The sequence below is a fragment of the Carettochelys insculpta genome, chromosome 10, assembly GCF_033958435.1.
Source record: "Carettochelys insculpta isolate YL-2023 chromosome 10, ASM3395843v1, whole genome shotgun sequence".
Lineage (NCBI taxonomy): Eukaryota > Metazoa > Chordata > Testudines > Carettochelyidae > Carettochelys > Carettochelys insculpta.
In genome coordinates this window covers 3,938,060-3,964,320 of record NC_134146.1, presented here as the reverse complement: position 1 = coordinate 3,964,320, position 26,261 = coordinate 3,938,060, and the positions used below count along the sequence as shown (strand labels likewise).

Genomic DNA, 26,261 nt, shown 5'->3' with positions numbered 1-26,261 from the left:
CTTTAAAGTGCTACTTGACTGCTTTTTTGTCTTGATAGTATATAGACTAACACGGCTCCCTCTCTGCTACTATTTAGCTAACGGCATTTCCTCTGGCAGGTAACGACTTATCAATAGCTGAGGTTGTGGAATCACCATTCCACGGTGATGGTCTTCCCTTTTCGACTGGTTTTGCGATTGCTCCCATCTGCTGTATAATTAATTTTGCAAGGTGTAAATCAGTTAAGGTGGTGGGTTAGGATTGGTTAGGTCATTCTGTTACCGTCGGTTATGCCAGCTTAGTACAATTGTACTAAAATAATTGGTCAAGGTATGGCTAAGCAGGACTCAAGTTTCACTACTTAAACGGGGGTCCAAGGAGGAAGAACAGAACATGAAGCAGGAAGGAACGGAAAGAACACTGAGCAGGGTAGATGGAAGAAGGAACATCTTAAGGAGGCTTCACCCTCCAAGACCCTGAGGTGCAGCAACCAGCATCCAGAGAGAGACTTTGCCAGTTCCAACAGAGGAAGGCTGCCTGCCTTATCAGGACAGGTGGGCGTGATACTGCGTGCTTAGCATGTATTCTGCTTTCTAGGTAATTGTAAATAAACAGAGAATGAGGCTATAACCGTGCAAGGCTTCTTCAGCGGCGCAGCTCCTGCAGACCCGCAGGGAATTACGCCCTGAGCCCTAGGAATTGGGTAAGGGTGGGAGTTGCAGTGAACAGGGCCCTGCCTTGAGCCCTACGGATTGGGTGAAGGTGTGTGCGGCCCTGCGTGTGGAAGGGATGAGCAATTGGTGCGGGTAACACTTGCAGCGAGGGAGCGAATTTGCATGACTTTTGCTGGAATCCCCGCGTCCGAGCAAGGACGAGGCAGCCCACCATTTCAACGCGGGAGGGTGACTCGTTAAAGACTCTGTGTGAAAGGCAAGTCCGGCAGGGCAGGCCGCCGGGAGAGGTGCTCGGGGGCTCCGGTTACCGCTGCAGGAGCTCACACGTGGCTGGAGACGGCTAAGGAGCAGGGGGCAGCGCATCGTCCCGGTTTTACGAACAGCCACACAGGTCAGCTCGCCAGCTGGAGGGCCTGCCAACGCCGCTACCCACGCGGCAAGTCCTGCCCGCACCCTGCAGCGCACGTGCAAAGAGGGAGTCCCACCTCCAGCCCCTCTGTCCCTGCAGCCATCGCTCTCCCTCGGCTGCTCGCTGCGAGAAAGGGGGCTTCTCTGCCTGTTTCATGAAGCCCACCTGTGCCTCAGTTTCTCCGACATCGGGCACGGCTGCCCAGGTGAGGTGAGAGAGGGGCCAGGGCAGGCGGGGGGACATAGGTGTGGTGGCCCTGCCACTCAGCCCCGCCCCCTCTCCCACCCATTGGCGGCTCTGCCTCTCAGCCCCTCCCCCTTGCCCATCCCTCCCATCTGTTGGCGGCTCTGCCACTCAGCCCCTCCCCCTCCCCCCACCCATTGGCTTCCCTGCCTCTCAGCCCCTTCCCCCTCCCATTACCTGCCCTGCCACTCAGCCCCTCCCCTTCCCCCCACCCATTGGCAGCCCTGCCACTCAGCCCCTCCCCCTCCCCATCCCTCCCCCCCTTTGGTAGCCCTGCCACTCAGCTGTCCCGCCTCCCATTCCGTATCTCCCCGCTACCGCCATCAGCTGCTCAGCAGTGGGCAGGAGGCATGGGCTGGGCGGGACAGGGAGGCAGGAAGAGGCGGAGTGATGGGGCAGGGATGGGTCCTCGGTGGTGGGGACAGTGTCTGGAGCGAAACGGGGGTCAAGCGCAGGCTGGGAAGGCAGGGAACTGACGCCCCTGCATTGCCGCAGAGCCAGGCCGTGCACGGCCACATACCCACGGTGCTGAGCGGCCCAGCAGCACTCTGGTAACTGAACCAAGGGCCCTGCAGAGACTGATCTGCTGGCAGCTGCGGTGTCTAGCCGGTGTCGCCGCCTGCCACTTAGGGACCGGGCGGCCTGCGGGCCAGGGCTGCGCTCCTCACGGAGCGGAACTAGCTCGCTCCGGACCTCCAGCACCTCCTGTTCTGCTGCATTCGGGGCCAGCCACCACCCTCACCACCGGGGGGGCTGCGCATCCCTCAGCAGCTCACCCTCAGCGCTTCCCCCGGGGGGAGACGGACACCAGCAGGTCTCGCCCAGCGACCCTCCGCCCGCCCTCAGGGCCCCGCCCTGCCGGCGCGTGTTACCTGTCGTCTGGGCCACCTTGACCAGTCCCCGCCGGAAGATGTTTTTCAGCCGGGGCCTCATGTTGAAATTCTTGGCTCCCCCCGTCACAGAGATGAGCAGGTTGGGCACGTCGAGGCCCCAGTGCTGGGTCATCAGCTGGTAGATGAGGCCGGGAGGGGTGTCCGCTGAGACACGCACGTACTGGGGGAGGGACAGATGTGGAGGGGAGGGCGGAGTGAAACCTACTCACCAAGCAGCAAAGCCACCCGGGGACCCATCCTACAGGGCACAGATCCGGCTTCCCCCTAGGCCATCCCTTGTGCTGCCACAGGGCCAGTCCGGCCTGGCGCCAGGGTGCACCACTGCCTGGTGTCCCTCCATGGGGAGTTGAGAGGCCAACAGGCCGTGTGCTGCTGCTGGCCCCAGGCAGAGTCAGACGGACTCCGAGCTGGCTGCTGTTCCTGGGCTTCAGACCCCGCCAGGATCCACCCACTGGACCCTGCCCCACCAAACGGCTTCAGGGGGAGCGTCTGAGGCCCCCTCCCCGGAGCTGCTCCGGCGGCCGGCAGCGTGCTGGAGGTGACCCATCCTTTCTGCCTCTGGGGCCTCTCGCGGTTACCCACCAAAGAGCAGCGAGTACGCCCATTCCATCAGCCACAGCGCCCAGCTGCGGGGTTCCCAGAGGGGTCCCCGTCCCCAAGACCCTAGGGACAGACCCACCTTTCCCACCTTCGGCCCCAGACCCACAAAGCTGATATCCCCAAATGCATCCGTCGGCATTTCTTGGACGTGTTTGTGGGGGTCCCACGCCTTCTCCAGGAAGAGGGACGGCTTCATAGCCTCTTCCAGGTGCTCTTCCCTGGGGTAGCCGCATTCACACGTCACCCTTCTGCAAGACAGCAGCATCAGCCCTGGCTCTCACAGGCCCTTGCTAATCCCAGCCTGGCAGCGGCTTCCGTTGTGCTACCCAGCCCCGGGGATGTTATATTTACCTCCCGGCTTGCCCATCAGCCGTTGGCTGGGGCGGAGGAATCGCTGCGAGGGTGAGGCCATTGGGCAGAGTGGACCACTGCCCAGAGCAGCTTTCCCCCCTGAGGCATTTTCCAACATTTGGACCTGTTTCACCCCAAATTAGACCGAAATACATAATACGAAAGTGGAATGAAGAGTTCTGGGACGTTTTGATTCAGAAATGGCACATCACGACGTTCTTCTGGGTCGGTTCAACTGCACATCTCAGCAGTGCCTTGCGCCGTCTCGTGGGACGTGCCGTGCTGGGTGCTTCGTGTCCCAATGGCAGATGTCTGGGAGAAGACCGCATCTGCTGTGATGCGCTACAGGGAGCTCCCATGGTCTGAAGGACCACCACATGGTTTCACCATAGGACCTGCGGTCTGGCCCCGGAGCCCAGCCTACAGCTCCCAGGAGGCAATGCACCACCCGGGCAAAGAGCAGATGGTGAACTCTCCCAAAGGGAATGGTTCCTGATGCTTCTCCCCCCGCACTGGAACGTTGAAAAACTTTCGCCAAACTGAGATGTTCCCTACGGAAAATCTTAACTGTACAAAAGCTGCATTTTCCACCCAAAAAGCATGTCGACGGGAAACCGCCAACCTGCTTGTGCACGTCCTCTCCACGCTGAGAGAGGGGCTGGCGGGGTCATAAACATACGCTGCTCAGGCTTTGGAGCAGGGCGGGACGGCTCAGCTCTGGGGAAAATCGGCTGGTGCCTCTCTCTGTGTCATACATGAGTGGCTATGGAGGTATTCGTGCAACCTAGCTGGCTGTGGGCTACGCAGGTTTTTGGGCTGAGTAATAACGGAGCCTGGAGGGGGTTGCTGCTGGTCGTAGCAAAACCTGAGACAGTCCAGGCTGGAGAGATAAAGAGGTACAGTGGTACCCCAAGTCCGGCTTGTTCCCCAAGGAATCCCATCACAAGAATACATGGCCGTAGTGCATTTTCCTACGTAAATGCAAATTCACTAGCGCAATCCGCAAGGAGAAGACGGGAGGATTCCTGAGGCTTACTACCAGGTTCACAACGTTGCGTGCTGAGTTGCAGGACAGCCCTGCTGTATTCAGTCGCCAGGATTCGAGCCTTTACCCTCTGCCCCATGCTTAGAAGCCGTTGCTGCGCCTCCCCTTGCCCGGGAGAGGAGGAGCCCAGATTTTGAGCCCGACGTGAGCTTAGGGCTGGCCAACACTTAGGTGGGATTTGAACCAAAGCAGAGCTCTTGCGGAAGCGTCTGCCTTCAGCAGGAACAATCACGTTTCTGTTAAACAACGGAGACCTGGCCCCCCCCAGCCCCCAAAAAAATGAAATATTTTTGGCCAAACCCCAAATACTTCCCTCTGGAAATGCTGCCAGCAAGTCTCGTGGGGTTGCAGATCAGTTGCTTTGCACGCCCGTCCACCTCTCCAGGATGGGGCTCTCCAGCTGTACTACACATCCCATGATGCACCATCACCAGGAGCTCTCATGATGCCCCACCCCGCCCTCTCCAAGAAAGGAGGCTGTGGTGCATCATGGGAAATATCTACAAAGCTCGGTCTATACATAATGGGGTAGAGAGACTAGCTCAGGGGCTGTAGACTCAGGGTGGTGAGTTCAGCCCTTGGGGGGACATTTCAAGGCTCTGCAACAGGTTAGATTAAGAAAACACACATCCTGTCAGGGGTGGTGCTAGGTCCTGCTGTGAGGGCAAGGGGCTGGAGTCGATGACCTCTCAAGGTCCCTTCCAGCTCTACGAGGTATCTATGTATCATAATTAGACTACCTGGTTCTTTACACAGTGCCTGCCATGGGCAGCTCTCACAGCACTTTTCTAAGGGTGGAAGTGTTCATTATTACACCACGTCACGGCAGATACGTTGTCTGGAGAAAGACAGGGAGGGAGGGTGACCACCGTATTTCCAGGAATAGCCTGGACCCACCCCAGTGGTGTGACCTTGCCCGCACGGTGAATACGATGTCATGCCACATGACCTTGCAAGCCCGCGTGAGGTCACCCCCAATGGGAGCAGAGTGGCTGTTCTTCAAAATGGCTTCTCCCATCCATGACCCTAGACAAACTCACCTCTGGCTATTTCTCGCTATTGGAGAGGGGACAGATTACCCCCAAAGGCGCCAGCTGAATGGCCCGCCTGAGGGGGCCTCTGAACTACAGCTCCCATGAGGTACTATAGCTTCATTTCCAAACCTAAATATACCCATTCTCCAATGGCCGCCAAAAAATCTACATTTTCTGTGGCTAATTTAAGACAAAAATAAAAAAAAAACTTATTTTTTCCTTCCATCAAAGTTTTCAGCAGTATGGACAACACAATGTTTCAGGCAGCCGGGCTGAGAGCTGCGCAGTCAGCTGAAGACACAGTGATTTCCTGGAGAAGAAATATTTTCTGTTTCTTCTCTTTGGACAGCTCCCAGACCACCTCTGCCTCCTCTCTTTGGGCTTAGCACTGAACACAAACTCCATTTGCCTGCCGTGTGGGTGAAAAGCGAGACGCAGAGGGAAGGGGCAGAGCAGCCGTGTATCTGACTCACCCGGTGTCTGACATCTGGGCACTTTTAACGAAGCACACACACGCCTTCTTGCGGATGTTTCCAGGAATCCACGAGCTGAGATTCTCCTATGGTGTGGAGAGAACAAGAAGACTGGCAGGCTTAAATGCTTTCAGGCAAAGAGCAGGAAGAAAGAGGCTGTGGCTCCTGTCAGGAAGCCCCCCCTCCCTTAGAGTTGGAAGCGGGTAGATTGAAGGGGCATCACCTGAGCTGGGAGCTGGCCAGAGGGGACCCACGGGCCCCTGCAGACCAGGGTTAAGGTACGTGAATGCCCTGCCCATTTTCAGTCCAGAAGCGTCAGAACAGCTCTGGGTCTGAGGGCGATGCCCTTAGCGGGCTGGGTTTCACCTTGTATGCAGGAGATCAACAGAACAGTTCTCCACGTGAGCCTGGCCCCCAGGGCACTTTGTCTGTTGGCCAGGCTATTGGTAATGACCCCGAACACCATCTCCTCCAGATGTTGCTCTGGTCCTGGACTGAGAGCCCCTTCCTGACCAGTCCCACGTGCTATCCAGACAACCCACTGCAGGACTTGGAACGTCTCCTGCCTCTGCCCCTTACACCTAACACGGTCAAGGGATTTCCCCCGAACCTCGACACAGTCTAAACTCACCTTGTCATTGCTGCCAGCAGCAAAACCAGCCTTCCTCTTGCTCTTACAGAAGCCGCTATTGCTGTGTCTGAGGTTGGGGACCATTTCCAGGTCGCAGATCTTGGGCTGCACCCCATAGCTGTCATCCTCGTCAGGGCAGACTCCGTTCAGCTCCAGGGGTAGCATTCTGGTTTGCCTGCCACCCCCAGCTATGGGCAGGTCCCTCATCAGCCTGAATGCAGCCTCTGAAGCTCGTTACGCCGGGACCTCCTACAATGCAACACAACGGAAAACTCTACACGCGCAGCAGAAACGTCAGCTGTGCGACGCTCCTCACCTGAATCTCTCCCTCCGATCCCAGCACGCTGTGGGATTTGTTTCAAACCTGGGCTAGGCCTACAGTGTAAGCCACCCAGTGCAAACTCCATATTCAAGGCTTGTTTTCCTACAACCGGCCCAGTGAGTGACCCCAGAACGTAGGGCTGGATGTGACCTCAGCTGGCCATCCAGTCCCTCCACCTGCATGGAGGCAGGACCTCGGAAACCTGAGAGGTGTTTGTCCCACCTGCTCTTCAAAACCTCCGCTGGGGGGATTCCACAACCTCCCCAGGTAACCTGGTCCAGTGTTTAATTCTCCTGATCGTTAGAAAGTTGCTCCTAATAGGCATTTTAAGCCTTCCGCGCCGCAAACGAAGCCAGTTAAAGGACGAGATGGGGAAAAGCTTAATTAAAAAGCTAAGCCGGAAGATACACTGCATATATGCGTGTTCAGATCAGCACATAAGCTCAGCTGGGGGCTCCTTGCTAGATCATCAGAGGATGGGCTCATTTTTTCTCTCCGCCCCATGACATACGAGCCAGTGACACAACCCCAGACCCTTTGCCAAGTCAGCCGCCCACCATTAGCCACAGACATTGCCGCCTTTCTCGTTACCCTCCAGACACAGAGCAGAGATTCAGCTCCTCATCTGCTCAACCCATCACAGTCCCACACGCAGCCGAGCGGTGACACTTGGCCCAGCCCCAGGCCGGCACACCACCAAATGGGAAATGCCCCCTCTAGCCAGTCCCCCTTCCCTAGAGATTAGAAATTCTGTGTGTCTTCCCTGTTCACGCTGACAGGGAGAGTGAAGGACCTTCTAGCTACACACCAGTTCGCCGCCTTCGTCCGGCTTGCTCTGCCCACCCGGACTCACCCCTCAGCCGCCCCCCACCCAGCGAATACCTTCCTGGTGGTGGTTTCAGAATGGCAGGCAGCTGGAGCGCATGCTCGCTTCTTTCAAAGGGGGTAGCACCATCCAAGCCCTCCCTGATCCGGGGCAAGCTGGAGGCACATTGCCGATGGGAGCCCTGCTGGACTGCCCCTTTTCTGAACCTCCCCGTGTTCAGTTAAGTAAACTACCTGCAAAGGGTTAAATCCAAAGATACCTGAAAATCTCCAGGGAGTACTGGCAAGCCGGTAAGGAAGCCAATGGGAAGAGGGGGATTTTTGAAGTGGCACAGTGGTTTGTCCTTCGCGTGGCCGGAGGAGAGACACAGAGCTGGATTAAGTCTGGTGCCAGGCGTGGAAGTTTTCAGTAATATCCCTCTCTAGAAGGGACTGAATCTTACGGCAAGCACGATGTGAGCAGAATGGGGGTCTTTATCAGATGCAATCAGGTTACTAGTTTTTAAATTCTGGGTTTGGTTTGTGGGACTTCTCCCGGCTGATGTACAACCCACTGCTTACACTGTAACTTTCACACTCACTCCCAGGGAAGGAGTTTAAGCCACCGCTTTAGAGTTGCTCTGTAACACCTTGCAACCAAGTTCCATTACCAAGTACATCATCCTTGTGTTGCTAATAAAATCACCCTGTTAAGACTCCGATTGGATTCCCATGTCCTAGAAGGCAAGAGGTTCTGTGTGCACCTGCCCGGGATGGAAAGGTCGGCTATTAAGACACTGCTGTTTGTTTGCAAGCTCTCTCCTGAAGGAAGGTTTGGAGCTTGGGGCTACCCCACAGGGTGACATCCCAAGGGTGTCCTCAAAGGGGGTTGGCAGCGTGTCACCCAGGGTCAGGTACTCTGTGACCTTGTTTTTAATTTTAAGCAGAAGACTTTAAATTTCTTGGAGGCCCCTGCCTTCTGCACTGAGAGTGGAAGAAGCCATTCGGTCGGGCCATGGGGTGACAGACTGTAAGTGCAGCTGAGGTTTAAAGCCACAATTACACGCCCAGTGCCGAGAGGCTAATTTCGCTAATGGTGCTATAAAACGGCAAAGCGTTCGTTACGATTCCTATCTACTCAGACTCCTAGCAGAATGATTCAGCTCGCCCCGTCCCAGTCGGGCAGGGTCTGGAGGGAATAATAAGCCAGTTTCCCGGTAAAGGGACGGGATTAAATGTTGTGCTCTTGGCATAGAGTTGTTTTCTTGGAACTGCTAATTTATTTCGTCTCCCCATCAAGGGCCCTGAGATGCTGGGGTGGGTGGCACAGCCTGGGCCCAATGCCCCAGAACGGCCCTAGCTGTGCACTGAATGCCACGTTCAAAGTCATTGCCTTATTTCTCGTCCGAATTCACCTAGCTTCAAATGCCAGCCCTTGGCTCTTGTTCTACCTTGTCTGCTGGACTCCAGAGCTCATGAGCAGCTCCGCAGGTAGGCGCCTGCAGACTGCGAGCGAGTCACCCCGCAGCCTTTTCTCAGCTGAGCTAAACTTACTGCAACAGCTACGTCACCAGGTCCACCACACACAACCAGCTGGGAACACAGCCCATGGGACTACAGGCAGCAGATTCCTGGCTCCCCCTCATATACAACCTCTGGGCACTCCAGGAAGACTCCTGTGGCTGCCATGGCCACGCCTAGCCCTGAGCACCTGGCTCTGGCTTTGGCTTGGTTTGGACCTTGCCGCTTGGTCCTGAGGTGACCCTGGCCTGGACCCCGACGACAGACCCCCCCAGCTGTGACCCAGCTCTGACCATTAGTCCTGGCCAGCCTTGGGAGGGTCACTCTGGGGCGGGGCCTTTTACCCGTTCTGCTGACTCTTCTCTGACCCCGCCCGGCTCAACGTCCTTTCTGAGTTGTGGCCAACAACGCTGGGCGTGTGCCGGCACCGGTTGTGCCAGGGCCAAATACAGCAGCAAAGCAGCCCTCCCGCTCCTGCCTGCGACTGTCCTGCTCACGGATCCAAGGGCTGGTTTAGCCCGTCTGGCTGCAGAGCTGCCCTGGCAGCTCATGCTCAGGAGCCTGTACTTCCTTTTTCTGAATCGCTGCCTGCCTGCCTCCTCCAACACAGCCTCCATTCTCCGGCCCTTATATTAGGGGATGCAGCAGCGTAGGCCACCGGGACTGGGAGACACCTGTCTGCTCCCCAGGCAGGCTGTTCTCCAGTCGCCGATTCCCTGCCAAGGACGCCATATGAGAAGAGTCGGCTCCTACAGCTATTTTGCAGCTCTCTCCCCATCAGCTGGGCCGACAGCCACCGCAAGGCTGGGGGCCAAGGATGAGGGGCGGGGGGGGGTCAGCTCCACACTCCAGAAAGAGCCGGAGCCTTGAGTGGAAGGGGCGGGGACGAGGGCCACGTGGAGGCCCAGCGACGCGTCACTGAGAGGTAATGGGGCGGTCGCACGTGGCCTGGTCGGTTTGCCGCTGCAGAACTGTGGGGCTGAAAAGAGAGGCCAGGGGGAAAGTCAGGCGTGCGGCACACCCTAACCAAGCCAGCCATGCCCGGCCATCCAGCCTCGGCTGAAGGGCGCTCGCACAGGGCCCTGCCACTGGCAGCGCGTACGCAGGGACCGGCACAGAGGGACACCCCCACTCTGACTCAGCATCTCTCCCAGGCCGCACAAGCAGACAGGCCTTCTCGTGCGAATGTGTGCCCGGCGCGGGGAGGGCACCCCCACGCATCTCGCGGCGGTTTCGAAGGGATTCACGCGTGAGCAATTCTGCACAGCTCCCAGGGCGTTTCTGTCAGCCCTGTCCTCCTGCAAGGCCCTGGCTCCCTGGCTTTGCAGCTTCCGTGCCCAGGCACAAGTGCCTGAAGATCTGTTGTGAGCCAACCCCAAAAGGGTACATGCCAAACACCGTACCTGCCCGGCCCTGCCATGCATCCACCTCTTGCTCAGACGTGCCGGGCCAGACATGGGCAACGGCTTCCCGGCTCCTGCTCCAGGCTGGTCAGCTCAACCGCTGAGCCCCAGGTGATGGGAGAAGAATCAGCTGAGGCATCTCTGACCTGACTGCAGTTAGGAGGAGGAGACCAGACGGGCAGCTGCTGGCAGCCTTCCAGCAAATCAGACTGCAGAAGCAGTCCCGAGACCTGCCGGGGAGCTTCTGGCACAAGGAGGGAGCCAGAGTTTGCTACGTCTGGGTGTGCAGCGCAGCCTTTGTGAGCCGCAGAGGACCCATCTCCGATCCACAGCCGGAGGAGGGGCTTTGTCCCCTGCAGCGTCAGCTCCACGCGGCAAGTGATGCTGCAGAAGCTGCACCGTGCTGCACAGTTTCCCGCTGGGGGCCGGCTGTCATTTCCAGGCGCCCGTTTGCAAGGCTACTTGCTGATTGGAACAGCAGCTCCGCTTGCAGCCATTTATTTCCAGTGCCTCGAGCCCTGAGGACAGCACCAGTCCGACTACACTTAGCACTGTACGCAGGAGACACTCCATCTGGAAGGACTGAGCCGACCCATTCCCGCTTCCCATGCAACCTCCCGGCTATTGGGCTCTAAATGAGGAGCGTTCCCTGGGACCTCAGCGCGCGGGCGGCCGCCCAGGAGAGATTCAGCTGCTGCCCAGCTGGTGAGCAGAGCCCCATGGCCGGCAGCTTGTGTTTCTCCTGGTGGTGCACATTTGCACAGGCCTCGGTGCACATAAAAATATTCCATACATGGGTGAGAAAAAATAAAGGGAACATTAGGCCCAGCAGGTGCTCAACCCCTTGCTCTGCCCCGTCTGACCCCTGCCCCAAAGTCCGCTCCCATGTCCTGCCTTTTCCCTGCCCCCAGACCCGCTGGACTGGGGGTGGGGTAAAAGGGGCAGTTGCCCCTGGGCCTGGCATTTCAGAGGGGTCTGGAGCTCCGTCCCCTACTTTGGGACCCTTTGAATTGCCATGGCAGCATCTCTGCATGTGGCTGGTGGGTGCAGCAACGTGGGCCTGGCAGTGCTGGGGGCTGAATGCCCTAGGCCCCCCCCTTCCTCTGGGCCAGGCTCCTTCCAGGGCACAGAGCTGGGCCTCCTCCCGCCTTGCCCCAGGGCCTGGGGCAGCTCTTATCACCGCTGCCTGCCCTGGCCTGCCTGTCTCCTGCGCCCCATCCCCATTCCGCCCCCAGCCTCTGGCATGCCACAGACCAGCTGCTAGCGATGGGTAGGAGGCACTGGGAGGGGCTGCGGGTCGATGGAAGGTGCCGGGGACGGCGGGTGGGAGCACTGCCTGCCGGTGCCACACCCACAGAGATGCCGCCTGAGTCGGTCAGTCCGTCTGACCCGACACTGCGCAAGTGCCACTCCCCTGGTGGAAACTGGATTTGTGGTGACCCGGGCTTGACTGCTGGCTCCTGACTCTACAGCTGACTTTTGACTGCCCCGACCACTAGGCCTGACTGCCCACTCCCTGGCTCCTGACCTTTGGCAGTCCTGTGCCAGAGACAGAGCAGCCCCTGCCCACTGGCTGCCTGTAGACTCTGCACCACTTTCCTGCGGGATAGAAAACTTTCTGTCCTTTTCTGTGGTTTTCCACCCTTCGCCGCGGCTGAGAACCATGATTAGGAGTTAATTTCTGGAAAGGTTTCAATGCACTGAGGAGAGGTTCTGTCCCACATAGTGCTCCCTCGTGTTCTGCTCTTCCTCCGTGTGGTCACCGATGGGCCAAGAGTCGACTCCGACTGAAGTTCTGGAACACTGTGTCTTGTAAATATTTTATAAGATTAACAGGGAGAGAAAAACAGTGCAATTAACAGCTACGGACAGACTGGGCGGGGCTCACCAGGCTGCTCCTTAAACACATCAAAACAACTCTGAAGGGAACAGCTGAGCTGAAGCATGTTCAGCCCTCACCTTGCTCTCTGAGGAGAGGCAGCTCAGCCCTACCTTAGCCCACGGAGCTCCAGGACTGGGAAATCCTGCTGAAGCATTGAGAATAGGAACAGGTAGGAGCTGGTCTGCTCGTGTGTTACCAACACACTCCCCAAAGGCAGCAAAGAGCTACAAAACAACGGAAACACAAGGCCTGATCTCCCGGAGTTTTCCACTCACTCAGTAAGCGCTGGGTCAGGACCTAACTGAATGACGGGAGTTTGGAGCAGTTACGACAGCTCGGGGAAAGGAAAAGTCTAACATACAGGTTGAACCTCTCCAGTCCGGCACTGTCTCCTTCTGTGTGTTGCAGGCCAGTGTTCCCTGAGAGCTGAGTACTGAAGCCACCGCCAGGAGAGAGTCAGCTGCCACCTGGCTGATTAGCAGACAGCCCACAGGGCAGCCTGTGTTTCTATGGGTGGTGCACATCCGCCCAGGCCTTGGTACAGAGAACAAAAGTGCATTCTGCACACGGATGGAAAAATTAGCAGGAAACCCCCCTGCCCCCCTGCCCTGTAATAGACTCACAGCCGCTGAGTTACTGACCTCCTCAAACAATGCTTGCAAGCCTCAAGTTCTGGAGCCTCCCCTACTGCCGGGAGCTGAACTCAGCCATTGCCCCATGTCCCACACTGCGGGGGGCACGACCTGCGATTCCCCCCCTGCCCATCCGCCCGCCTGCCCCACAGAACTCTGCAGATGGGGCCCACTGGCAGACCGGGCCCACTGACCCTCTGCAGATGGGGCCCACTGGCAGACTGGGACCACTGACCCTCTGCAGATGGGGCCCACTGACAGATCGGGCCCACTGACCCTCTGCACATCGGGCCCAATCACAGATCGGGCCCACTGACCCCAGCGCTGCGGCCAAACACGTGGGGCAGAATTCTCTGCGCAGCTCACAGCCCCGCCCACCGGCGCGAGGCAGCCCTGGCCCCGCCCATGGGGACAGCCAGCCTTGGCCCCGCCCACCCGCGCGAGCGCCCCTCCCCCCGCGGCCCGTCTTTGCAGCCGCCCATCGCTGGGCCCTCCGCGGCCGCCGTCGGGGGTGGGCGGAGTCCACGGCCGCGCGGGGGCCCGCCGGAGCCGGAAGCGGGCGAAGGGCTGGGATGGCGGCCGCCGGCCCCGCCCCTGGAGACGCGTCCGGCGCGGCGGCCCCGCCCCTGGAGACGCGGCGCGGCCGGGCCGGGGCCATGAAGCTGACGCGCGAGGCGGTGCTGGCGCGCGCCAAGGCCGCCGAGCTGGACGGCGTCCGCAGGCTCAACTGCTGGTGCGGGGCCGGGGGAGGGGTCCGCAGACATGCGCAGAAGCGGTGACCAGCGCCCCCGCCGCAGCGACCCTTGGGGCAGACGTGCCGGGGGGCGGGGCACGAGGGGCGTCCTGGCCCCGCCCCCCTGGCTCCGGCCCCGCAGCTGCTGGGCCCACGCGCGGGCAGGCTGGGAGCGGCGCTGCAGCGGGGGGGGGGGCAGGATCTGACCCCGCCCCCCCCCCAGCCCCACGGCGCGTGCATCGGGGGGGGCCGGAAACACCCCGCGTTCTCTGCTGCCGGTGAAAAGCGCCTCTGAGCCCCCCCCCCCCCCCCACCGGCCACAGGGAGTCCTGGGGCACCGTGGAGACCGAGCGCTGTGCGGGGGCTGCAGACGCCCCAGAGCGGGCACCCCCCCCCCCGCGCGTCCCCGCCCTCGCCGCCTTTGACGCTGTTTCTCAGCGCGGCTCCCCGCTGCCGTGTCACTGACCAAACCCTTCCCCTTGTCTCTTGCAGGGGCAGCTGCCTCACGGACGTAAGTGCTGTTCTTGCCCTCTTGTTCTCGTACCCACCTTTCCCAGGGCCCCTTCCCCAAACCCATCCCCTAGGCGCCCTCCAAAGCCGGGTGCGACTGGGCCCCTGCGCTGGCAGCCGGCGCCAGTGAGGGCGAGCTGAGCGCTGCCGCGGTGCATAGCCGATTGCTGCCAGCCGCTGGGGTGAGCTCTGCCCGCTCGCTGGGGAGTGCGGGGAGCCAAGTGCCCCTGTGGGGAGCTGTGAGTCAGAAAGTGGGACTGGACCCCTGACGCTCCTCGATCTAGGAGGTTTCTCATAAAGGTGTGTGGAGAGGGGGCTAGAAATTTTACTGTAGTGTAGCCCTGTCCAGCTCCAGCCACCCCCATCTGCAGCCCTTGTCCAAAACAATTGCATCTGCCTGGTCTGCAGAACTAACATACTGGCCCCTTAACCTGTTCGTCATTCAGAACAACGGGTCCAGCCCAGGGTTCCCTCTGACTTTTTCCATCCATGAGTGGAATAAATGTTGTCGTGTGCACCACCCATAGACGCACCTGCCGCTCGTGGCGGGCGGCTGCGGATGCTCTGCTAATCAGCTGGGGGCTGCAGAAGTGCTCAGCTTACAGGGAACTCTGGTCTCGTCTCTCACTTTTCTGAGCTTCAGAGCTCCCGGCACCTTTCGTCTGATTTTGCTCGCCCCTAGAAGTGAAGAAGCACCAATCTAGACTAGCAGAAAGTTCGGTCTGAGGTCTTGGGAGCACAGTTTAAATGGTCGGCTGTGATTTCCATAGCTCACTAGTCTTACACCTGTGAGCACTTGGGGATCAGCTTCAGGTACATCCCCACCACAGCTGGGAGCGTGTCCTCGCCTGGGTGGCTCTGCTCCAGCCGCTCACTGAAAAGAGCCGTGTGACCCCGATGACACAAGCTAGCAACCCGGGTGCGAACCGTCCAATGCGCTGAGAGGACGCAGCCCCTTCTGCGCTGGGAGTGCGGAGCCCTGCGTGTGTACGGGTGGGGGATCTCGGAGCGCTGGAAGCGTAGCGGTGCTGTGTTTCTGAGCATGGTGGGGGCACGATGGACCAGAGACAGGCTGCACTGTGCCTGGGGACTGACAGAGGAGTAGCCGGATGCAGGAAACTCTTTCCGGGTATAAAATCTGGTTAGGCTGATGCTGGCGTAAACCCATTAGTGAATCAAATCACGTAGCGTGCTGGTGGGGTGGTCTGAATGAGCCCCTGGTTCTACAGAGACCTCTTCAGCAGAAGTTCACTTGTTTACTGCATCTTTCTCTGTCTAGATTTCAATATGCCGGGAACTGCCAAACGTTGAAGTGATCACGTTCAGGTGGGTGTCGGACTGCCAGCTGAGCGCAGCGGGCGGTGGGACGGAGGCAGTCCTGTGCCCGGCTGCTGACTACAGCCTAGCCCTGGGCCCATGGTACTTCTCACTGACCTGGAGATTGAGCCTGTGCCTACCTGCTCATCAGGCCTGAGTATTTCCCAGGGACCGAAGTGCGGAGCACATTTATTTCTGAGGCTGACTGAGTCTTTCCCTGAATTACAGAAACCTGCGTTCTGCATGGGGCAGGCTGGGAAGGCTTTGTGAGCCTGTTTGTGCTCGGCCGACGGCTGGATTGGAGCCCTGGGGTTCAAAAAGTAGCCCAGTTGGCCCCTCTCTGGTCAATCAACTATTTTTCTTACCCAGTGCTATCTCAGCTGCTCTGCGTTGGGCTGCTGGGCACCCCGGATGCACCGCCCCGCCCTGCCTTGGAGGAGGTGTTCAGGTTGCTGCCGGAGGCAGGGTGCAGACATAGGGACTGCAGTGTTGCAGGGGCCCTCCCTCTGCCCGAAAGTTAGATGGAGGGTGGAGCTGGTAATTTGAAAGGCTGCAAAGCAACGTCTGGTTTCTCCTGTCTCTGTAATCTTGATCCAGTGTGAATGGTATCTCCAGCCTGGAGCCCGTGAGTCAGTGCCAGCACCTGTGTGAGCTCTACCTGCGGAAGAACAGCATCTTGAGCCTGAACGAGCTCTTCCACCTGAAGCACCTGCCCCGGCTGCGGGTCCTGTGGCTGTCTGAGAATCCCTGCTGCGGCCCAGACCCTCACCACTACAGAATGACCGTGCTGCGCAACTTGCCCAACCTGCAGAAGCTTGACAACCAAGGTGGGCGTCTCCAAAGAGATGGCAGGGCAGAAAGCTCCCGGGACAGATGAGGGTCTGGCCGGCTGCAAACCCTGCGGGGAGCCTGGCTGGGGTGTGGTGGTAATTCCATGCTCGCTCGCTCCTGAGGGCAGCTGCGTCCTTACGTCGTAAAAACTCCCTCTCTCCGCTTGTGTGGGAGATAAGGCGGCACAGGAGTAACCCACTCGGCAGCGCTCGGTCTGTGCAGGAGGATGCAGGCAGCTCTGCGTGTGTCCTCCACCAGCGTTTTCCCACTGCGGCGGTAAGCAATGCCACACAGGGAATTGGTCACCAAACTTGTCTTCACAGTCGTCATCCCCCATCCCGTGCCATTGGTTAGTTACAAGGCTCTGCTTCGCTCTCGCAGAGCAGAGCGGCTGTGGGCATCTGCTCCCACTCTGTCGTTCCCTTGGGCTGTCAGAGCGAGAGCCTTTGTCTGCAGTCGCTGCTAGCCGCAGCGATGCGTTTCAGTGTGGAGCGACGGTAGAACTCCCTCGCGCATCGGACCAGGCGCCTAACGTGTGCCACTTGGGTTTGACAGTGGTGACGGAGGAAGAATTGTCACAGGCCCTGGTGGACGGGAAGGAGATCCCCGCCCCCCCAGCTAAGCGAAACCTGAAGAACGGCTGCCTGGAAACCAGAGACTCACGTCCCCCAGAGGTCACGACAGAGCTGGGGAGCGAACGTCTGACTTCCCCCCTGGAGGGAACACAGTGAGCGCTCGCTTATTATGTGGTGGGGTTCCTTCGCGCAACCTGTATCTCACAAGGGGGTGGGGAATGGAGTCCTGTCAGACCCACGCTCGATGGCCAGCCCCCAGATACCACGAGCCATCTCCACAGGTGGTCAGACCCCACCTAGCACCAGTGAAGATAGAGGAGCTGAGCTGATTTTCCACCAGCTTGAAGCGTACAGAATAGGCCCTTCCTTAGGCTGCAGTCCAAGGGCTGTGGGCCTGTGAGCGATGGCCCCGCTCACTTTTCCTTTTAAACGTGCCGCCTGGTACCGCACATCCCTGATCTAGACCCAGGGCTGTGCCTCAGTTCACGTCTCGCCTGTATTTCCAGCACGGGGAATCTGATTGTGTCTTTCCGGGTGGCGCTGGGGGCTGGCTCCTGCCAGCCCTGGGCTCTTCTCCAGTGTGGGCATTGCCTTGTTCCCCCCCTCCCCAGCAAGATGCCAGAGCAGCCTGGCCCGAAGCCTGGCCCCAGAGAAGACTTTTTGTCCGTGTTGCCCCGGGAGACGGAGGGCAGCAGGAAGAAGAGGGTGAGTGTTTGTTTAAAAAGCTGCGCCGCTGCTGCTGTCTGACGTGTCGGTCACGTCTAAGGAACGAGCGTTCCTGTCTCCTGGTAGCTCTGTGCTACCAGCTGCGGGCCCTGCCTGGAACTCACCAGCGGGGCAGTGGGTGCTGGTCGCGCGCCTGTGGGAGAAGCGTTCTGCGGGCTGCTGGGTTGGGGCAGAAATGACCAGCTGGTCCCTGAGATCCATCCTGTGTCACTGGGGAGCATGCATGGGGGGAGGGGAGCCCTGTGCCTAGGACACTGTTGTGCCTTCAGTACAACAAGGGGCCAGGATAGGTGGTGGCTGCGTGATGGGAGCTGAGCTCCGCTCTGAACGCCAGAGCCGCCTTGCAGGGAGACAAACTGGGGGGTGGCCAGAAGGTGGCAGTGACAGTCCACAGGATTGGATTGCGGAGCGGGCGTCTGGCCTGGCATGGCTGGGGGTGGGGCCTAGGCTCGCAGCCATTGCCTCTGTGGAGGAGGGAAGGTCTGACGGAGACCTTGGCCTATCCTGGTTCTGCAGTACTTGTCTGTCCCCCAGGCCTGCAATCTGGCACCCAAGGAAGCGACCTGCTTGGTGGGAGGTGGGGTGGGGAGCAGGGTGGCCGTTGCAGTCTTTCCGAAATCCGCCCTCAAACGACCGACTAGCCTGCTGTGCGGCCGCAGCAGGACCAGCGTCTCTTGTCTCGGCAGAACAACCTCCTGAGTGCTGTGCTGCTGCTGGTGAGAGAGCTGGACGCGGAAGGCCTGGAAACGGTCCACCAGACCGTGGGGAAGAGGCTTCACGCCCTGAAGAAGGAGCTTCAGGAAGAGTGATGCGCCCGTTGCTGAAGCAGCCACGTCGTGGGGACCCAGGGCAGCAGCACCAGTTCTGCCCACACGCACTCCAGGCCTCGCTCTCGCCTGCTGCCCTTCACCTGAGCACGGTGCTGACTGGAGGACGAAAGCAGCCCCTCGGCTGGGCGCTTCCGAGCCCATCCTATACAAGGGGTGCAGTCCCACTCGCGGCCTACGTGGCTGAATCCGCACAGGCTCACCAGCACTCCCCAGGGGGCCTGAAAATAAAGGCGAGCTGGGGTAAAGGGAGGACAGAACGCGCTGGGCCTGCTGCCTTGGGAACGACAGAGAGAGCTGCCCAGCAGCCGCCAAAGCTACTGCTCTCGGGCTTGTTCCGAGAGGGGCTGCCAGAGTACTGCCTGGGTGTGCCTGTCCCTGGTGTGCTGCATGGTCACTGCCAGGGCCCCGGCCGTGCCTGCCCGAGTGGGAAGAGGCTGAGCACCACTCCTGCCAACAAAGATGAGTTCGCAAAAGCTTCTGAACAGACGTCCCAGGAATAATCACTGACTTCAATTTGTGGGGCAATTTCTGATGCTGGGAGTCAAACTGCTAGTTTATTCTCAGCTCAGCTCCTGCCCTGTCCTGGTTAGTTTCTCTGCCTGCGGAGCTGCACCCTCTTGGCCAGGCTGGGGAAATTCCAGGGAGTATCCTGTTGCAACAGGGCTGGGAGGTAAATCAGCCTGACTCCTGCCTGCTGAACGTTCTCTGCATTCCATCACCGCTTCTTCCGGCAGCCTTCCCCGAGGCAACGGAAAACTTCCACCGAGGCAGAGAAAACTAGCGCAGGTGTTCTGAGCATGGCAGCAGCTGCGACAAGCCGAGGCCTCTGCGGAGACTGAACTTAAATGTCCAGCACTATTAAACGCTAACTACACCGCTGCCCCTGTCCAGTCACAGCTGGGGCGAACAAAGCTGCTTGGAATAGGGCTGTTTCTCCAAGCGACTGCATCGCACGGACCAACCACGCTCTGCGCAGCCTCAGCTGTACCCTGCCAACACCCTGGGCAGTAGCTAACCAGGTTGTTGCAAAGATCCCATGCAATTGCTATCTTCCTAGTGCAACTCCAGCCCCAGTGCTACATGGGATGCACAGGGCGGGGCGTTGGGTAATGAGCGGATTGCATGCTGTATGGACGCCACCCCGTTCCTTCAGCAGCCCCAGGGCAGGGACTTGTTGCATGGGCCAGGTCTCAGCATAGATGTAGCACAGCTGTCTGTAGCAGGCGGGGCAGCTCCCTGTTACTGGCCTTTGTGAAGGAAAACAGAGTTTAACCTTGCAAATGTAGGGCTCTGCATTTCCCATGGCTCTGTAGGAATTAGGTCCCTAAATACATTCAAAGAGGGAGCCCTTTAGCACTCTGTTTCCAAGGGCCATTCCAAAGGCTCCCATCTCCTGCTTCTGTTTTCCTCAAGTCTTTTTCCTGCAAAACATCTCTCGAGGTCCTTCAGAGCTGTCCTGTACCAGGGGCAGCTGCAGTCCATCCTGTTGTTTATCTCCCGGCACTAGGAGAGTCTGGAATGATGAGGGTGAGGGTTCAAGCACCATAAAATGACACTATAGCAACCTGTGTGATTGTCAGACCAGCCATAACGATTGAGTTCTCCGTTCTGATGGCTGCTGTTTGTAAACTGCCAAGTGGCTCCTCCATTGAGCCTGCTGGTAATGGAGAGCTTCACAAAATCGCTTTGCAGCCCTTATGCCCCCAGCCCGCTGCTCCCCACTGCCTCCAGCTCAGCTGCCTTGGCAGAGGATGCCGGGGGCTTGGGGCACAGGGGTGGGGACGCTGCCAGCTCAGAGGGGCCATCCGCCACAGTGGTGTACTGGAATGCAGTTGCCCAGCGCTCTGCAGAGTTGGGCAAAGCCCTTGCCGTGACAAGCGCAGCGTGTGCAAGGCTGGGGCATTCCCGGCTGGGTCGGGAGCGCTTTTGGCCGAGGGGGCTTTTTCCAGGGTGTGCCCAGGGTTTGGGTGGTGCAGCAGAGGGGTTAAATCACTGGCCTCTCCTGCCCGGGTGAGCAGTCAGGTGCCCTCTGACAGCAGATCGCCCTGAGCGGTAACAAGGGGGACGCTCACTGCATCTCCTGCTTCTGACTCAGGGAGTGAGGGGAAGTGCCCAGCTGCTGAGGGGAGCTCTGTGCAAGCTGCACGCCTGGTCTTTGCTCCCTGAGAGCCCAGGGGAGGGAAGAACAGCAGCAGTGACTGGCTTGGGGGGCGGGGGTGCATCCCCTCTGCCCTCCTGAAATTGCCCCTGCCCCCGCATACCCAACTCCTGCACCTGCCTGCCCAGCCCCCTTCACCCTTAGCTACCCCAACCCTCACACCCCTCCCCTGCCTGCTCCTTGCCCCTGGGGTTGAGGGGTGTGTTACAATGCCTGTGAGACCCATGCTACTTTCACCCCTTCGGCCGAGTTTGAAGAGCAGGGAGTGAGTGGCCAGGTCTGCCCCCCACCCCGCACTTCCAGTCAAGTGCGGGTAACGTGGGGAGACCGAACCCTGGATTGCCAGGTCACTCCTGCTCTGGCTGGCAGGACGCTGAGGGCGACGTTTTCTCTGAGGCTAGCCCACACTTCGCCTGGCTGGGGGAGCCAGCTCGAACAGTCAGCCAGCACAGGGCAGCCCCAGGCCTTGGTGTAGGACTAGGGACCCAGCTGAGCTAGGGTGGGTGACTGGAAACAACCTGACGGGGGGATGTGGGGGCACGTGACCACTCAGGCTGGTGTGGCAGGAGGGGGGGACTGGAGCCATGCCCAGGAGTTCACATGTTACTGGCTTCAGGGGCTGTAGCTGTAGAAGCCCCTCTACCTCACTCTCCAATCCCGGTTCTCCTAGTGCTCCGGCCTGGGGTCTGCCTGGAACTCACCCTCTAATCCCAGTTCTCCCAGGTCCCTGGCGAGGGACTTGCCTGGCACTCACTGTCCAATCCCGGTTCTCCCAGCTGTTTAGCTGGGGATCTGCCTGAACTCACCCACCGGTCCAGGGTGCCCCTGCCCTGTGCCCAGGGGTCTGCCTGGAACTCACCCTCCAATCCCGGTTCTCCCAGCGCTCCGGCCGGGGGTCTGCCTGGAACTCACTCTCGAATCCCGGTTCTCCCAGCGCTCCGGCCGGGGGTCTGCCTGGAACTCACCCTCCAATCCCGGTTCTCCCAGCGCTCCGGCCGGGGGTCTGCCTGGAACTCACCCTCCAATCCCGGTTCTCCCAGCGCTCCGGCCAGGGGGTCTGCCTGGAACTCACCCTCCAATCCCAGTTCTCCCAGCGCTCCGGCCGGGGGTCTGCCTGGAACTCACCCTCCAATCCCGGTTCTCCCAGCGCTCCGGCCGGGGGTCTGCCTGGAACTCACCCTCCAATCCCGGTTCTCCCAGCGCTCCGGCCAGGGGGTCTGCCTGGAACTCACCCTCCAATCCCGGTTCTCCCAGCGCTCTGGCCGGGGGGGGTCTGCCTGGAACTCACCCTCCAATCCCAGTTCTCCCAGCGCTCCGGCCGGGGGTCTGCCTGGAACTCACCCTCCAATCCCGGTTCTCCCAGCGCTCCGGCCAGGGGGTCTGCCTGGAACTCACCCTCCAATCCCGGTTCTCCTAGCGCTCCGGCTGGGGGTCTGCCTGGAACTCACCCTCCAATCCCGGTTCTCCCAGCGCTCCGGCTGGGGGTCTGCCTGGAACTCACCCTCCAATCCCGGTTCTCCCAGCGCTCCGGCCAGGGGTCTGCCTGGAACTCACCCTCCAATCCCGGTTCTCCCAGCGCTCCGGCTGGGGGTCTGCCTGGAACTCACCCTCCAATCCCGGTTCTCCCAGCGCTCCGGCCGGGGGGGGTCTGCCTGGAACTCACCCTCCAATCCCGGTTCTCCCAGCGCTCCGGCCGGGGGGGGTCTGCCTGGAACTCACCCTCCAATCCCAGTTCTCCCAGCGCTCCGGCCGGGGGTCTGCCTGGAACTCACCCTCCAATCCCGGTTCTCCCAGCGCTCCGGCCAGGGGGTCTGCCTGGAACTCACCCTCCAATCCCGGTTCTCCCAGCGCTCCGGCCGGGGGTCTGCCTGGAACTCACCCTCCAATCCCGGTTCTCCCAGCGCTCCGGCCAGGGGGTCTGCCTGGAACTCACCCTCCAATCCCGGTTCTCCCAGCGCTCCGGCTGGGGGTCTGCCTGGAACTCACCCTCCAATCCCGGTTCTCCCAGCGCTCCGGCCGGGGGGGGTCTGCCTGGAACTCACCCTCCAATCCCGGTTCTCCCAGCGCTCCGGCCAGGGGGTCTGCCTGGAACTCACCCTCCAATCCCGGTTCTCCCAGCGCTCCGGCCAGGGGGTCTGCCTGGAACTCACCCTCCAATCCCGGTTCTCCCAGCGCTCCGGCCAGGGGGTCTGCCTGGAACTCACCCTCCAATCCCGGTTCTCCCAGCGCTCCGGCCGGGGGTCTGCCTGGAACTCACCTTCTGGCAGGGACTGGTGGGGTGGTTTAGCCACCTTTGAAGTCATCCGTCTAAACGCACCCTGGATCTGCCCACTCAGGTGGGCCAAGGGTGGAGCAGCGACCCTTGCAGGCCCCTCCCCGACACGGGGTCCTGGCCCTTCAGGGCTCAGTGGCAGGAGCTGCCACGGCCCCAGGCCTTCCCTCTGTTCCCCCAGCCCACCTTCCTGCTGCAGTTCTCCCCCAGCCCTGGCGCTGGGCTCGCCCCTACCTTAAACGGGCAAGTGGAGCCACATGCCAAGTGGGGCCCATCCTAAGCCCACTGCTGGGGATGATACTGGCTCTGGGCCAGCAGCTGGGGCACCCCCATCAGGAGCTGGCAGCCCCAGCCTCCAGGCGGTACTTATTTCTCCACCGGCTGGATGTGGGGCAGGGGCCCCATGGGGGCTGTGGGGAATCAGCCACCACTGGGAGGCTGAAGTCCCTGTGCCAATCACCACCGAAACGGTTTCCATCTGGCTCAGCGCTCCCGGCCTCTCCCCCAACGCAGGCTCCCTGGAGCCGAGCTCTGAGCAGCTGCAATGGGCCGGATGCCCGGTGGCTGAGCTCTGGGCTGGGTTCCCTGTGATCAGAGAACAGGCACTTGCTTCTGGTCCCCACCAGCGCTGCCTGCCCGTGTGCGCCATTTCAGTGGGATCTTGCCAGACTGGGGCCAGCACTTTTTCTCGTCTTCCGCCCCGCGGGAGGAGGAAAGCTGCGGGGTGACGCTGATTTGCAGTGCTTTGCCGGGGGCCCCCGGGCTCTCCGGGTCGGTTTTTCCAGCCGTATGACGCCCGTGTTCTCCGATCTCTGGGAGGAACTGGCGCTGCTGATCATCTGCTAGAAATGGAGCCTGAGCCTGCTGTGTATTTCTGCAACTCGCAAGGGGCCACAGGGCGGTCAGGGAGCAACGCGCTGGGAGCACAGGGCGAGTTTGGCCTGGACTCATTCCCAGACTCCCCAGTGCTGCTGGATGGCGCTGCGGGAAGGCTGACAGCCAGCTGTCACTAACGCCTCAAACGCACTTGTGAGCCAAGTGGCTTAGAGCACAGATCACGTCACAGCCGGTGCAGGGTCAGCACCCTCTGGCTGTGTGATCGCTCAGCGCACCCACTAATCTTTTCCACCTGCGGCAGAATAAATGTGTGCCAAGGCAGGTGCCGATGTGCACCACCCGTAGAAATGCGCTGCCGGCGGTGAGCGCTCTGCCAGCTGGGTGGCACCTGCATTTCTCTGGGGTGGCCACCGGCGTGCTCAGCTGGCCAGGAACCCTGCCCCCCGCCCCCCCCCCACAGGGCACTGCCTTGGGAGTCAAGATGGGGTGTCTGTTCTCTGCTCTTGGGCCAGGGGAAAGTTGCAGCTTTCCTGGGCCTGTTTCCCCATCTGTGACTGGAGCAGATGCTCGGGGTGATGCTGGCAGATCAGTTGCCGGCGCGTGGCAAGGCCCCGGACCATCCCCTGCATGTCAGTGCCGATACGGTGGTTAATCTCGTCTGCGTGCAGCTGGGGTCCAAGCTTCGTGAAGACTACTGGGGTGTTACACGCACTGCCCTTTGTGTGACGATCAACACGCTCTGGTGTCTCCACCCAGCTGAGGGACCACATGGGCGGTGGCCCTGCCCAGCTGCTTTCTGGGCGAAGCTGTAAGGGCAGAGGCGGGGAAAGACCCCACCTTCCTGTCCCGCTGGGGCTCTTAAAGGGAGGTTACTGGCTGCAAAGCTGGGTGCCCGCAGGCAAGCCGCCTCCCTTTGGAATTACTGCCCGCCTCACCTGTGTGCGTGGCCCTTGCCTTCACCTCTGGGTCCCCCTCGCTAATGGCACTCCTCGGGGGAGGCTAAGCCAGCCCAGGTGTGGGCCTGCCCCCCGCCCTGCACACAAGGCTGGCAGATTTCACTTTGCCCCAGCCCAAGCTGCTGGGCGCAGTCCTGCCCTCCAGGCTGCGTTCCTGGCAGCTCAACCTTGCCCGCCGAGCACACGCCGGCCCTGCCCCACGCCACGCTCCTCCCTCGCACTAACTGCCCCCAGGCCCCTGCAACACGCAGCCTTGCCCCTGACTGCCCCCTCCTCTCCCCACTTCAGCACCAGAGGGCTGGGAGCCTCGCCAGCCGCCCCCAGCCCTGCTGCAGAGAACTGCCCGGGCGCAAGCACCTCTCCAGCCAGCTGTGGGTTCAGCGGGTTTTATCCGTGGGAGACACAAGCAGCTCGACAGACAGCACGAGGACTGCACAGAGAACACTGGACACGCCCAGCCATGGGAGGGTCGGCGGCTCACCCCAGGGGAAACCCAGCAAGGGCCGGGAGGGGAGCTTGGTGCCTTGCCTGGCAGGCAGCCAGCCTGGGAGAGCCACGGGCCGAGCCCTGGTGTGGAATGGCCTCTCCCAGGCACTGGCCATGCACCACAGGCTGGGTGGGCGTCAGGGCCCTGGGAGACGCCAGCTGCCAGGAAGAAGCACAATTTGGCAAGTACCCCAGTGAGGTGACACCTGCCTGGCCGGGAAGAACAGGGCCTGTGGGGCAGCCTGGCTCTGCCCTGCCCTACGCCAACAGCGGCACCTTTGGCCGTACCATCAGCAGACACCGAAGACATTAGATAAGGGTAACCTAACAGCCCTGCCCCGCGCAGAGGGGGTGTGAGCCTGTGCCCCCCATAGGGGCCTGGCCCTTGCCCAGACCCTGAAGGGCCTTTCGCACCTCTGTCCCACTGAAACCAAGGGGGTTAGGCACCTCAGCACCCTCCAGGCTGTCCTCAGAGCTGGCTAGGAATCAGGCCTGCCAAGCACCAAACAGGTGGCAGGCCCCTGCGGCCAGTGGGCGGGGCGGGGCGGGACGGGACAGGAGAGGAGAGGACAGGAGGTGTCATTCCCAGCGGGCGGGAGATCCTGGCGCCCCCCCCGGCCCGGGGCCGGTGTCCAGGGGCGCTGGAGGGGCACTAGAAGCCCTTCTCGATGCTGAGGGTGCGCCGGGTGACGTGCTCCATCGTGCCGGCCACGTACTCCGTCAGGCTGATCTGGTAGTTGGCCAGCATCTTCAGCATCAGGCGCAGGTTCAGCCACCACTGCTCCTGGGGCAGCCTGTGCCTGGAGAGGCGGGAGGGAGAGAAGTCAGCCCCTGCCCGGCAGCAGCGCAGGCGCCGTCCCACGGACTGGGGTGCCTGGCAGATGGAGCCCCCCCCACCCCTGGCATTTCGCAGGCCCTGTCCGTGACGCCGAGCCTGTCTCCGGCCCCTGCCTGGCCTGGCTGGTGGGGACCCCAGCTCCCAGCAGGGCCCCCCCCACCCCTCCCAGCCCAAGACTCACTCGAAGTCGGTGACTTTCTTGAGCTCCGTCACGGGGCTGAAGGCCACCACCTTCTTCCGCAGCCCGATGACGCAGGCCGAGTCGGCCGAGTTGGCGAAGACGCGCCCTGCAGGA

At 60.7% G+C, this 26,261-nt stretch overlaps 3 protein-coding genes across 7 annotated transcripts in view; 1 reads left to right on the top strand and 2 right to left on the bottom strand.

Moving 5' to 3' along the window:
- The window catches only part of TRPM2 (transient receptor potential cation channel subfamily M member 2), a 46,568-nt gene extending 40,045 nt beyond the window's left edge, over nt 1-6,523 (bottom strand). The window contains exons 1-4 of the mRNA XM_075003642.1: nt 6,334-6,523; nt 5,703-5,788; nt 2,879-3,047; nt 2,179-2,359 (exon numbers count right to left, since the gene is read on the bottom strand). Coding sequence (XP_074859743.1) covers nt 2,179-2,359; nt 2,879-3,047; nt 5,703-5,788; nt 6,334-6,498 — 601 coding nt within the window. The 5' untranslated portion in view covers nt 6,499-6,523. The remainder of the gene's footprint in view (nt 1-2,178; nt 2,360-2,878; nt 3,048-5,702; nt 5,789-6,333) is intronic.
- Nucleotides 6,524-13,401: 6,878 nt separating this feature from the next.
- Nucleotides 13,402-20,003, top strand: CFAP410 (cilia and flagella associated protein 410). Of its 4 annotated transcripts, none has more exons than XM_075003898.1 (7): nt 13,402-13,630; nt 14,123-14,141; nt 15,420-15,466; nt 16,073-16,284; nt 16,844-17,015; nt 17,475-17,568; nt 18,249-20,003. In XM_075003898.1, the coding sequence occupies exons 1-7, from the start codon at nt 13,470-13,472 to the stop codon at nt 18,396-18,398; spliced, it is 855 nt and encodes a 284-aa protein (XP_074859999.1). In that variant the 5' UTR covers nt 13,402-13,469; the 3' UTR covers nt 18,399-20,003. The 4 variants fall into 4 exon arrangements, with proteins under 4 accessions (XP_074859999.1, XP_074859998.1, XP_074859997.1 ...); XM_075003897.1 differs by having other exon boundaries at nt 13,403-13,630; nt 16,055-16,284; nt 18,252-20,003; XM_075003896.1 differs by having other exon boundaries at nt 13,404-13,630; nt 16,055-16,284.
- A 5,011-nt stretch (nt 20,004-25,014) lies between these two features.
- The window catches only part of PFKL (phosphofructokinase, liver type), a 37,233-nt gene continuing 35,986 nt past the window's right edge, over nt 25,015-26,261 (bottom strand). For both annotated transcript variants that reach the window (XM_075004569.1, XM_075004570.1), the window contains 2 exons: nt 26,148-26,253; nt 25,015-25,928 (listed from right to left, as the gene is read on the bottom strand). In XM_075004569.1, the coding sequence (XP_074860670.1) occupies nt 25,781-25,928; nt 26,148-26,253 (254 nt within the window). In that variant the 3' untranslated portion in view covers nt 25,015-25,780. The remainder of the gene's footprint in view (nt 25,929-26,147; nt 26,254-26,261) is intronic.